Source organism: Astatotilapia calliptera, chromosome 15 (genome assembly GCF_900246225.1).
Source record: "Astatotilapia calliptera chromosome 15, fAstCal1.2, whole genome shotgun sequence".
Classification (NCBI taxonomy): Eukaryota; Metazoa; Chordata; class Actinopteri; order Cichliformes; family Cichlidae; genus Astatotilapia; species Astatotilapia calliptera.
This window is the reverse complement of record NC_039316.1, coordinates 8,510,740-8,523,219: the sequence shown is the minus strand read 5'-3', so window position 1 is coordinate 8,523,219 and position 12,480 is coordinate 8,510,740. Positions and strand designations below refer to the sequence as shown.

The 12,480-nt window shown below is 44.0% G+C and overlaps 1 protein-coding gene across 5 annotated transcripts in view; it reads right to left on the bottom strand.

The window, feature by feature from the left end:
* The window catches only part of LOC113037383 (prospero homeobox protein 1), a 31,292-nt gene extending 21,028 nt beyond the window's left edge, over positions 1-10,264 (bottom strand). The window contains exons 1-3 of one of the 5 annotated variants that reach the window (XM_026194387.1): positions 6,834-7,207; positions 5,188-5,689; positions 101-2,155 (exon numbers count right to left, since the gene is read on the bottom strand). In XM_026194387.1, coding sequence (XP_026050172.1) covers positions 101-2,089 — 1,989 coding nt within the window. In that variant the 5' untranslated portion in view covers positions 2,090-2,155; positions 5,188-5,689; positions 6,834-7,207. Of the gene's footprint in view, positions 1-100; positions 2,156-4,894; positions 4,966-5,187; positions 6,172-6,833; positions 7,209-10,021 lie in introns of those variants that run through there. The other 4 variants (XM_026194391.1, XM_026194392.1, XM_026194389.1 and 1 more) reach the window with 4 other exon arrangements.
* Between the last annotated feature and the right edge of the window lie 2,216 nt (positions 10,265-12,480).

The following is a 12,480-nucleotide window of genomic DNA, read 5'->3' as shown; positions in this document are numbered from 1 at the left end:
TAAAACATTTATTTATTTGGCCTTTCAAGCGTCAAACGCAGCTGAGACCGATAACACGCGCACACTCACACGCACACCACCCTGATTTGTTAAAGGATACATTGCTGCCTGAGTAGGGTGAGATGTCAGCCATGTCCTGGAGATCACTGCACTCAGACTTGATGAGGGACAGGGAGAGCCCCTCGGCTGTGCTGCCGGGGTGTGCTGGAGAACAAGAGCGATGGTGGTGCCCCAGGTGATGACCTGACGACATCTTGGTCCTCAAGCTGGTGCTTTCCCTGGACAGGTCCATGGAGTCTGGTGAATTACGGTCCTTGCCTGTATAACTACCTGGGGGTGCGCCAAGAGGACTCTGGAAAGGGTAGCCCATGAGAGGCAGTGGAAAGGGGTGTCTAAATGATGGGGGGCTGAAGCCCATGGAGGCAGAGAGTGAGGAGGGGTGAAGGGCGGGGTGGTGGTTTCCACCGTGGGCACCCACAGCTGAGGCCTGGTGGTGGTGCTCACTGGGTGTTTTCCTCACTACTAAGGGCAGTGCCTCAGTTTGGTCATTGGTTGCGCCGGGGATCCCGGGCATGCTGGTAAAGGAGTCGAGCGGATTGGGAATGATGACATCGCCAAAGCACTGCAGCCTCTGGTTGGCGGTGTGAAAGTTGGGGTTGTCTCCATTGACAGCAGTAGGAAATCTTTCAGGAGGTATGGAAAGTGTAGGAAAGGCTTGCTGAGGTGTAGGGCGTGGAGGCTTTGCAAACACCTTAACCACTGTGTCCACCACCTGGGTCATGGCAGAATTGAGTTCCTGCTTCAGCGTTTCTGCCAGCTGTTTGCCTTCAGCATGCATCGAGGAACCCGGACCTCCGTGTCCTTTGTTCCTGCTAAGCCCTTCTCTTCTTGGCTTCTCTCCGTCAGCCAGCAGGGCTTGCTCCTGAAGCAATGCCCTCGCCCTGTCTATGAAATGGCCCGGATCCAGGTCAGACATCTCATTGTCTGAGCGCAAGTCATCTCCACCCCGATCGTCACCTCCGTTATCAGACCTGGCTGGGCTGTCCTCTGACATGTTTCCTATGTCATTGTGGAGGTCGTTGTGTTCTGAGTCATCAGTTGAGTCGTATATCTGAAAGAACTTCTCCTGCAGCTGCCGTAGTTGCTTCTGCATGTCCTCCAGCTGCAGTTTGAGCTGCCGTCGCTCTTCCTGCTTCTGTTCCTTTCTCTGGCATACCAGCTGGGTGAAGCTCTGCTGTTGCTGCTGTGGCAAACGCTGTTTACGCTTGTTCTCTCGGCTACTGCTGCACACCTCGCCTCCCCGTGGGCTGCTGGGGGCCTGCTGTTGAGACTGAGGAGGTGGGCAGTCCAGCTCCATGTCCCGTTCTCCATCCATATCATGGTCACGCTCATGACGGGTAGCAGCAGGTACTACCACGCTGGGGGAATGGCTCATGCCACGGATAATGTTCTCTACGCGAGCTCTCTTGGCACGCAGGTGTTCATCATTGAGACGTTCTATGTCAAAGGTGGCCAGGCCAGGAGGACGGCCAAATGGTGACAAACACTCTTGTGGGGTGCTGTCCTGGGAGGAGTTACTGCAGGCATCCTCTTGGGGAGCATCAGAACTTGCATTAGAGAGCCCTGATCCAGGGAAGCCAGAGTCCCCTCTATCACCCCGGTCCCCTCTTTCTCCCCTCTCGGGCCCTCCTCCATTTTTGGCGATGTTATTCTTGAGAAGCTGAGAGATAATGGTGGTGCCAGGGAAGGGCATCATGGTGTCCTCGTATGAGTTGGCCCTCTTCAGTAGCTTTCGGAGTACATTGGACTTGGACTCACTGTCACTAGCTGACACAACGCCAGGCCCACCATGTGGCTGCACAACGGAGCACTCCATGGAGTCGGTGTCTGATCCGTGGTGAGAATGAGAGCTCAAAGAGTTCATGGCACTAAAAATGGCTGCTTTGGCGCGGGCAATGTTATCAGTGGTGGCTGTGGTGACTGCTGCTGTGGAGGAGGATGTGCTGCCCACGGTCCGCTTAACACCAATGTCCACACGTCTTCGCTTGGTCTGTCTGTTCAGGAGGGAGTCGCTGTCATGGTCCGGCATCACGGGCTGCTGCTATTGGGCCATATCCCACACACCCAGTCCTCTAGGATCAAAGCCTCTGAGTACCTGGAGGGGGAAAAAAATCACAGCTGCATGACTCACCAAAGTGAAAAATATTTTCAGAATCTAACTCCCTCACTTCGGCCTGTCCTTAAGCAAGAACCAAAGCTGTACCAAAAAAAAAAAAAAAAAAAGAAAGAAAAAAGCTTAAACATTTTTTCATATACTGAAAAAGTCAGAATCCGTTAACCTCTAGAGAATTGGAGTAGCCGATTCGATGGGTCTAACCTAAAGATATTTTTCTCAAAGCAGCAGGGAGTACCTCGTCTTAGTTTCTGCAAGTGATGAACGTTAAACATTCATGATTACATTTAGGTAGTAAGGACACAGGGCTAAAGGGAGACGGGGTCAGAATTAGGCCTTGGCTCGACATTCCAGGGCAAAGTCCTACATTTTATCCTGTCCCATGTTACATGCTGCGCGACACTGAACCAATTCCCACGGAACACAAAGCTGCATAAAATTATGATAATTACTTAAGTACTTGTCCTCATTTCCATGATTGTGCAGTGAGAGCCAACGTAGGAGCTCACAAAATCAAATAAAAAGAAACAGGGTTAAGATCATCAAAAAACAAAAAAAACATGCAGGAGGATGCCGTACACATTCTACATATCACTGCACACACTTTACTGAAGCCTAAAACGCTGTCGGTCAATTCAACAAGAAATTTCAAAATATTTAAAACCACGTTTAGTCTTTGCGCAATTGTAAAAGTCCTGCATTCACATTAATCAATATGGCCATCATATCGTACTCAATGGGAAAAGTGACACAAAAAAGAAACACAAAATAGGCCTATTGATTATGGTGCCAGCATGAGCTCACTTCTGTGTTTTTTGTTTGTCTTTTCATCTGGCAAGGGCAGTTAATTCTGCTCAAATGAATAGGTCACGCGGGTCAACTCTGGCAAGGAGCAACTTAAAGCGCTCTTACAAAAAACCCTAATGCCCTTCTGAAAGCAAAACGTTTTGTCAGTACAGGGCTGCATCAATAATGCTATGTAAGCAGCGGTGGCAGTGCCTCAGTCAGAGCCATATCAGATGCAGCCTATCTCAAATGTTATTGTCAGAAACAATTTAATATTTCTGTAAAAAAAATTACATATTTTGAGGTGAGTAATTTGTGAATTGTTTCAGTGTTTTCTTAGGATAAAAGTGTAGGTGGACATTTTTATTTTTATTTTTAAACAAGACAGTTTTTGTCAGGACTCGCAATGGCTCAGTCAGAAAATGATAAAATCTAATGAATTTAAGGTAACTTAATTTTTTATAGTGTGCAAACATAAAAAAATATTGATTTGGCTCACATGGAAATGCAGCTGCAGTCATGTCACATGGCGGATTCAGATCTATGTTTATAATTTAACATTCAAAGGCATTCATTTCGAAGGCTCTCTTTGAAGTGCAAGTGAAAGCAAACAGCAGGAGAAATTTCTCTCTTTTGATTCAGGAATACTTTTTCCTCAGCTACAACTAAAAGAAATGTATCATCTTTACATTGTCAGTGCATGTGAAAAGACTTTTTAAAAGACTTCTGTCTTGCCACTAAGGCCCACACTTTCACACTGCATGCACACACACACACACACACACACACACACACACACACACACACACACACACACACACACACACACACACACACACACACACAACATCGCTGTTGGCTTTGTTGCAAACTGTGCAGTGTGGTGCACATGTTGCACATGGTATTTGATGTAATTCAGGGAGGAAAAATTACATTTTGTAGCAGATAAAACTGTGAAAGTACAGACTTACTGGATGCACACTGGGTTAAACTGTGACACCAGTATTCTAAAATAAAACATTTGATAAATGCCTTTGGCTCAGGTCGTGATAGCCATATCCAGGCATACAGACAAGACCTGATACATCCACACGAGTAAAAAAAAAAAAAGAAAGAATGAAAGAAGAAAAAACGCACTTCACTGTCTCGGGAAACTTGCTTGAAATAGTCACCAGCACCTGTCTTTGCCGAACACGCACCTGTCCCCTATTGCCCATGCGCACTCTCACACTCTCCCGTTCTCTCTCTTAAAGAAAAAAAAACTTGCAACAATTTTAAGCATCTGTCATACTCACATACCGAAATTCACTCAAACTTAAAGGATACACCTTAATTAATAACTCATAAACAATACACGCATAAAAGGACCATTTAAACCTCTCACGGAAAAAAAGGAAAATGCAAAAAGTTTTTTTTAAAGGAGCAAAGTTCAAGTTTTAAACTCAATTAAAAATAATTCTTTAAGGTTTGAACTAAAAGTCCGGCAACATTTCTTCAAGTGAGACTGAAATCTGTTGGTTTGGATATCTGTTTAGTTGCCAGCGAACAGACTTGGATATCAAAAGAGTTGCGCACACAATCGAAACACTGCGCTTTATCACATCTGTCCTAGAGAGCTACCGCACAAGATAGAAACCCCATTTACCAACCGGGAGGGCTGAGTACCTCGGTAGTTTACTGTGCAAGACTCTTTGTTTGACTTATCAATTAAAAAAAAACCCCGTAATGAGTCGAAATAAGACTTAGCCAATGGGACAAAGACAATATGAGGTCATAGCAAATTCACAGTTTACAATAAGCGCGGAGGAGAGCCAAACACATGAAGCCTAAAAAAACAAAAAACAAAACCCAAAACAAAACCAAAAAACCAACCAAAAACAGCCCTTGTTAGAAATCACGATTCCTTTCGCACAAAAACTCGCTTCCCAAACTTACTTTTTTAAAGTTGGGAAATCAACTTGATCTCTGTGCTTTGATGAGGAAGGCTGGGCTACCGCTCGCAAATCATCCTCGAGACAAACACGGGCTGCTCGCGCAACTCTCACCACAGATCAAGATGAGGGTACGAAACAGAGCAAATAATGTCGTATCGAAATGATTAGCAGTTGATTACCATAATAAATTTCCCCGTTAACGATGTTTGATTTGTTTATTTTTTCCGCCCACCGTGCGCAGGCGAGGCAGAACGAGAACAAGAGAGGGAGGTATCCGAGGACAAGGTTACTTACCCTTTTGATGAAGAGGGGGACAACCTGAACTCCTGCGGGGGGGAAAAATGAGAATACGCGCAGGGCACCGAGGATTGTTGTATGCTGGAATATAACAGTGTCTCAGAGAATGAAGAGCTGGAATAAAGTCGGCGACGCGAGCGAAAAGAACAAAATAGGGGAAAAATATAGAAGATTAAAAGAGCTCTTGCGCGTCGGTCTCTCCCTCTATCCTGTGCTGTGTGAAAGAGTGAGAGACATAGAGAGTATGCTAGAGAGAGAGAGGGAGAGAGAGCGCGAGACCGCGTGTATGTGTGTCTCCGAGGCGCACTGGATGCAGAGGACTGGATGCTGGAGCGCTCCTCCGCCACTAAGATCCACTTTAAGACACGGCTGAAGGAAACAGGAAGACGTGCGCGTCATGAGCGGCGTGATGTAACGGTCGCAACCTACCAATAAGAAGCGTCCGTCGGGTCCGGAGAACAACTCGCTGAACTTGACCAGAGAATGGGACTTGAGCATGCTACCAAAGAGAGAGAGAGAGGAGGAGAGAGAGAGAAAAAAGGAAATAGCAGTCTTACTAATGTTTCTTCACAAATCACCGACGACGCGAGTAAGAATCGTTACACACTTTGACATGACACTTCTTAAGCAGCGGGGAAAATCACAACACACAGACACACACATACACATGGCTATGTTATTTATTTTCATGGTTATTCTTTAAAAAAAAAAAAAAGAAAGTTTCTGTAATAAACGGTTTAAGTGCTGCGTAGTCCCAGGAAATGTGGAATAAAGTGTCAGTAGCTTCAGCCAAGAATTTTGAATGTTTTTGAAATAATAATTGTTGGGAATATGAATCAAATAAATTGATTCATTTCGAAACGGATTAAAAATCATATTAAAGTTATTGTTAACAGTAAACGTTGTACCATTTTTACGCAAATGTCTCCAGACATCTTTCAGCCTTCGTTTTATTTGTTTGCAATAAATTTCAAATTAAAGGTCTCTTTTGGAATCCAGTTTTTTTTTAACCCTTCTGTTATTTCAAGTTTCGATCATACTCGATTAGGCATTCTTTCAAACCCAGCCATCTTTAATGATTGGAATATAATAATATTAACTGTGTAATTTGATCCTTGTATGTCAGAGGAAACTATGCACGGCGTATTTTTTTTTTAGATCAGTCATGGGTATATACCGCATATACTTTTTTGTTTTATTTTTATCTTTCCGGCAAAAACACTGCCACACGTTTAGACCGTGCATTCTCGTGGGGGACAAACAAGTTGGGGGTCACTTGAGTATTGGGGGATAAAAATGGCATGTAGAGATATTTTACGCACGCGGGTTTCTCATTGGTTGCACCCAAGTCTGATTAATGGACGAGTAAAGCAAAGCAGCACATCACGCTTACAGCTCTGCTTTTGAATTCAGATTATCCAGAGAAGCCACTGTCTGAAGAAAACTAAACATCACTTTTGTAAAAAGCTCAATTAAGAGCCGAATATCGTCACGAAGCTTCTGTCAGCTTGCTGTCACTAAAATATCCCCCCTAAAGATGAATTCTAACCTGGTGGTAAAACGAAGAAGAATAAAGAAAAAGAATTTACCTGTATGTTTGCAAACCAAATGATTTTCAACATATTATTAGTTTTTCCACCCACCTGTAACACAACCTTGCGCACAGTGACACCTGATCCTTTCCACGAGGCTTCTGATTTATGAAATGATGACGGCTGCTCGCTCTCAGTCCTCCTGCTTTCTTACAAACTGGATGCTTCATCATAACACAGCCGCTTTTGCGCGCGGCTAAACAAATGTTTTAACCTTCGACATTTACAACAGGTGATATTCACAATTTTTTCTTAATATTACGAACATTTTACTGGGGCTGGATTTAATGTTTAGGATGGAGAGAATTATTTTATTTGATTGTTTTTGAGGGTACATGGCACATTCATCTATACTGCTGATCTTACGTTCCAGGTTGGCAAATAATAGTTTTCAGAAGAAAATTATTATTATAATTAAAATTATTATTATTATAGTAACGTAAAAACTTGATTTTTCATTTTTTTTTCTTTCTCAAATTATATTTAACAAATGTTTTTAAAACGGTTTAAAAAGTTCTTGCACAATTGCTCATGAAATCAGCTATTTTTATTCCATGCTTCTCGCTTCGGATCCATTTTGTTGCACGTTTTTCTTTTTTCTTTTTCTTTTTCCTTCTTTCTTCTTTCTTTTTTCTTTTTTTTTTTTTATCCTACTGAACAAACAGGATCCTAAAGTACTTAACGAGAAATCTTATTTTCCATATGCCCCTCTGTCAGGCGCCAAAAAGGAAAAGGCGAGTCTCTTTTCCATGTCGCAAGCAAGTGTTTTTTAGGACGAACGAATTGCAACGAAGTCAGCAAAGTTTGGTGTCTGGAGTGGCTTTTCCAAAGCAGGTGTCCCGGCCCCCCTCCTGCTCCCTAACTGGCCTGTGGCTGATTTGGCCTCGGCTCCCCTGGGTGCCGTCGGTGCGCACACAGGCTGGAAAAACAGGCCGGGACATTAAAGAAAGCGTGTTTGGAAAAGGAAGACTCGGATGAGGTGTAGAGGAAACGTGTGGTTTAACACTGGCTGCTCTTATCGCGGCCCATTCCAGGTGGATCAACCCGTGGATTTGTTTCAAACTCCCTCTCTCCTCCCCACCACCACCACCACCTCTTTTGGATCGAGTGCGACACACCTCGATGCCCAAGACTGATAATACGCTCTGACATTGCGCACTGATGGCCGAATTTACTGACATATTTATTAGAGCTGTGCCCAAATGCAGAAGGAGGGAGGCTACAAAAACAATATTTCTCCCAGAGGTGTTATAAAGCCACATTTTTATCTCGTGCTGAGTGGTAATAAGTGCACGCACTCGGCGCATGGTATGTCGAAGTGGAGAGGAGCCAGTGGATTTTTCCTTAGTATGAATTTTGATCAATGTCGCCATTATTATTATTATTATCACTGTTATTATTATTATTATTATTATTATTATTATTATTATTATTATTATTATTATTATTATTATTATTATTATCTATTATTATTATTAAGCCGGTGGAGATTTCATGAATTTAAGTTTCCTGAATTAATGAAAGAATGAATATTATTTGGCAGAAGAAGAAATCTCTTGAGCAGCAGTTATAAAATGACCTTAATCAGATAATGACTTGATGAGCTCCTACAACAGCTCATTTCTTTTCAGAGAGACAGTTTTTGGAGAAATGAGAGAGCGACACAGAGAGAGAGAGAGAGAGAGAGGGGGGGGGGGGGGGGGGGAGAGAGAGAGAGAGAGATTTGCGAAATCATAAGCAGGGCGAGATGGTAGCGCTAAAAGCTGTTTTGTTCCGGAGAGGTCTCCGGGTCCCTGAATAAAAAGGTTTAGGAGACAGGACAGAGGAGAGGAGAGGAGGATTTCGGGATTCGAGTGTAATAAGTGAGTAGGAGTCTGAAGTCCTTGTTGGGCCTCATGTCCAGGACTTAATGTATTCAGCTTTCACGGCGGAGATGAGGATGCAGGAGGAAAATGTGCACTTGTTTTTGTGGTCAAGGTAAAATGGAATCTGAAATATAAGAAAGCTCCATAAGGCCCCAGCGCTGTAGTAAAATAACAGCAATTTACACATGTTTATTAATGATATTACTCCTTGGCTACCGGGTTGTGATAACTGGCACAGTGTGTTTACCCCCCCACTCCGCAACCACTACCACCCTCCGTGACCCACATCTCTCTTTCTAGGCTACAAGTAGTGGCGATTATGGAGGCGTGTGCTTGTGCGCGTGCGTGCAAGAGGTGGCGGGGGTTGGGGTCATCCTCTATCGCCTGTTTTATGGCAGTTCACACGCACGCACACAAAACACACACTATCTTAAATTCAAATATGCTTTATTTGCATGAATGGGTATTGGCCATAGCTGCAGAAGCAAATGTATGACACAACATAAAGAGAAGCTAACAGGGAAATATGAGATGCATGTGCAAACCAAACACGGAGCAATGATAAACAGTGACACACACACACACACACACACACACACACACACACACACACACACACACACACACACACACACACACACACACACACACACACACAGCCATGCACACGAAGACTGCACATGTAAAAATATTTCCATGTATATATATATATGTTTATTCTGACATTCGGGATAAGGTCTGGGGGATAAAACACACCTTTCTACAGATTAACCCAGTTTCCAACAGTTAGATATGAACCTGTTCGCTCAAACATCTCATGGATCTTGTCAGGCCTGCCTGAAAATAATAGCCAATTAAAAGAATGCTGCTCAGTGAGGCTGACGGGAATATGGCTGCAGTCGAACTCATTAAAATCACAGATGCCGCATATTCCGAACATCGTACATCTGCTTTGGACGCGTAAAATCTGACTATAGCTTTACGTTAACGTGTCGCTCTGGTTTCTGTTAAGTCTGAGTAAATTATTTCTTGGAAGAATCTTTTTCTTTTTCTTTTAAATCATTGGCTATGACGGGAGCTGGGCTAAAGTCAACAGGAACGAAGGGCGCACTCACACATATCAGCACACACACCCACACACACACATACAGAGGGGCACACACACAGCGCCTTGGAGGTGCTTGGGCGAACAGACATGCTGGGAAATCGCCTGGAACTGTATTAAGCCTGACGTCCTTAAAACAAACAATGGCACCATGAAATAAGGGCTTATGCGCTCAAAGTCAAAGAGCCCCTTTAGCAACTCTCTCTGTTTATCTCTCCCTCTGTCTGACACACACACAAGCTCTCTCTCTCGCGCGCGCACGCACTCACCATTTCTTGGGGGGTTACACACTCAGGCTCGCAGCTCCATCGGGAGGGGACCAACTTTGCTCCTATGAACTCTCACCTGTCAACATGGAGCAGAGGACTTTACTTGGTAAACATGAAAGGACTTTAGCTGTTTACTTCTGGCGGTGACTTAGCCTGATTTATCCCACTGCAAAGCCACGGTCACAGCTAGTTATGCGAGTGCTTTTCAAGGCGAGGTTAAATCCACACCGATCCCCGTTCAATAATGGGACGATTTGAATGCGTAGCTGCATTTTCAGCGACTTCAGTTATTTCCACTGGTCACCTGTCTGTGCTAGTCCAAGCTGATTTGACTGGATTAAAGTGACACATCCAGGTAAACGTTTGGTGTGGCTTAAGATGCCATCGCCCCATATAAGTTATGATTACACTAAAAATCTCGTCATTTTTCGAATTTAAAAACAACTCTTTACCAATGAACTCTGATCATATGTTTTTTTCCCCCCAAACATGGTGGCCCCGTGTCCACAAATAAAGCAGCATCACCTTCTATGTTTTTCGGTGTAGTGTGGCATCAAGCTCTGCATCTGCACCACCTCTGCCTGCAGTTCTTTTCTTTTCCCCCCATTTAAAAAAAAAAAAAAAAAAAAACTTCCACAGCCACAGAGCCCCCGTCTGAATATGCTGTTTGAAAAAAAAAGGAAAGGCAAGAGCTGTAGCAGATAAGCGGCGGTCTGTTTTCACTCCTCTGATCAGCGGTAATTATATTTGTTGGCGTGGAGGCAAGTGGTCCTCCCCGGGGGGCGTATTGTACTCGACTCACTCCATGTCATAAAACAAAATTACAAGGAAAGGAGAAGATATCCTACAATAACAGAGGCGAGTCATGAAATCAAAGAGGAGCTAAATTAAATCTGAAGAGGGGGGGGGGGGAAAGTCACGGAAAATACATTAGTGCTATGAAGGACAAGGGCAGGGGGCCTCAAATAAAACGCAGGTTAATGAGTTTTTAATAGCTTCTACGACTATATGGTTGGTTAACAGGCACACATACACCTACCCTGACACACACACACACACACACACACACACACACACACACACACACACACACACACACACACACACACACACACACACACACAAAGCCTTCTCCACCTCACTGAGACGTTTAAGAGTAATTAGTGATCATTTAAGCTTACCTGTGCTTCAGCCTATCCGCACTTACCCAAATACTATAAAGAGAGGCGTCTATATGGTCTATAGTGACAGGCTTAAGTAGCTTTAAAGTGCCTCTCTCACCACATATTAGTCTCCGGTTATAAGTTTAGCTCTTTGAAACAGTCTGCTCTCCTGTTACAGTAGTGGACATTCACACTTCTCCTCCTACCTGTTGGCACCCTCTTGCCTGCTTTATGTATCTGTGTAACCTCTGACCTGCAGCGTGGATGTCTGGCCTGCTTTACCCAGCAGGACCTCCCCAGCAGAGTGGCCTTTTGCTGGTGACCTCTCATTGACCTCTCACACCAGAGGAGCTCAGTCTGCCTTAGCAGAGGTCAGCGGGAGGGTAAGAGTTATAATTGGCCTGTAAACACATACATGGAAACAGAGACACACATAAACACATACACAGACTAACACTCACCTTTGAGGAGAGTGCTGATTTCTGGTTACTCGTTACCAGCTTATCAAAATAAACACAACTCAAATAGGGAAATATTGTTATTCTTGTGCTCCTCTGTGTGTCTGCTCACTGTAGTTACTTTGCAAATTAAGATTTGACATCAAATTAAATTTACCTAGTTTATGGACTGTGACGGTCCATTCTTATGTATATTACCCAGTACATAAATTTAGTATACTTAGATCACATTAAAATGCAAGGAGATGTTATACCATTGAGTTATAATGCACAATGTAGGGGTCATTTTTGTGACTTTTACTTAAGTAAAGGATGTCACTACTTGTTCCACTAGTGTGAATTTCACCATGACATTACTTTACTGTCTCCCATAGTTTTTCTATTAGTTACTGTGTTTTACATTACCTATAGGATCAAGTGTTAATGTATGCATGTAGCTTGTAATTACGCACCATCTATCCTCTGTTGGGCCATGCATGAACATGCCCCAACCACAGGTTAAAAACCAGCAGCCTCAAACTGCTCATTTAAGTTAATGCACACACACACACACAGAGGGCACGCACACTCGAGAATCTGCTGTGCATATACACGGGCTCATGTTAATGCAAACGCGTACACACGCACACGGCGTTTTCAAAGACTTCCCTGTGGACAGAAGCGTCTGCCAGCGCTGCTATAAATCACATTGAGGCTGGTGCTGAGGGCAAGGCGCACCTTGTCCACATCGCCCCCACTCCTGGGCTGAATAAACCATAACATCCTGCCTCTCGTGCTGCCCGACGCCCTCTGAGCATGACCCTAGAGGAGACCCCCCCCCGCCCCGATGCCCTCATCT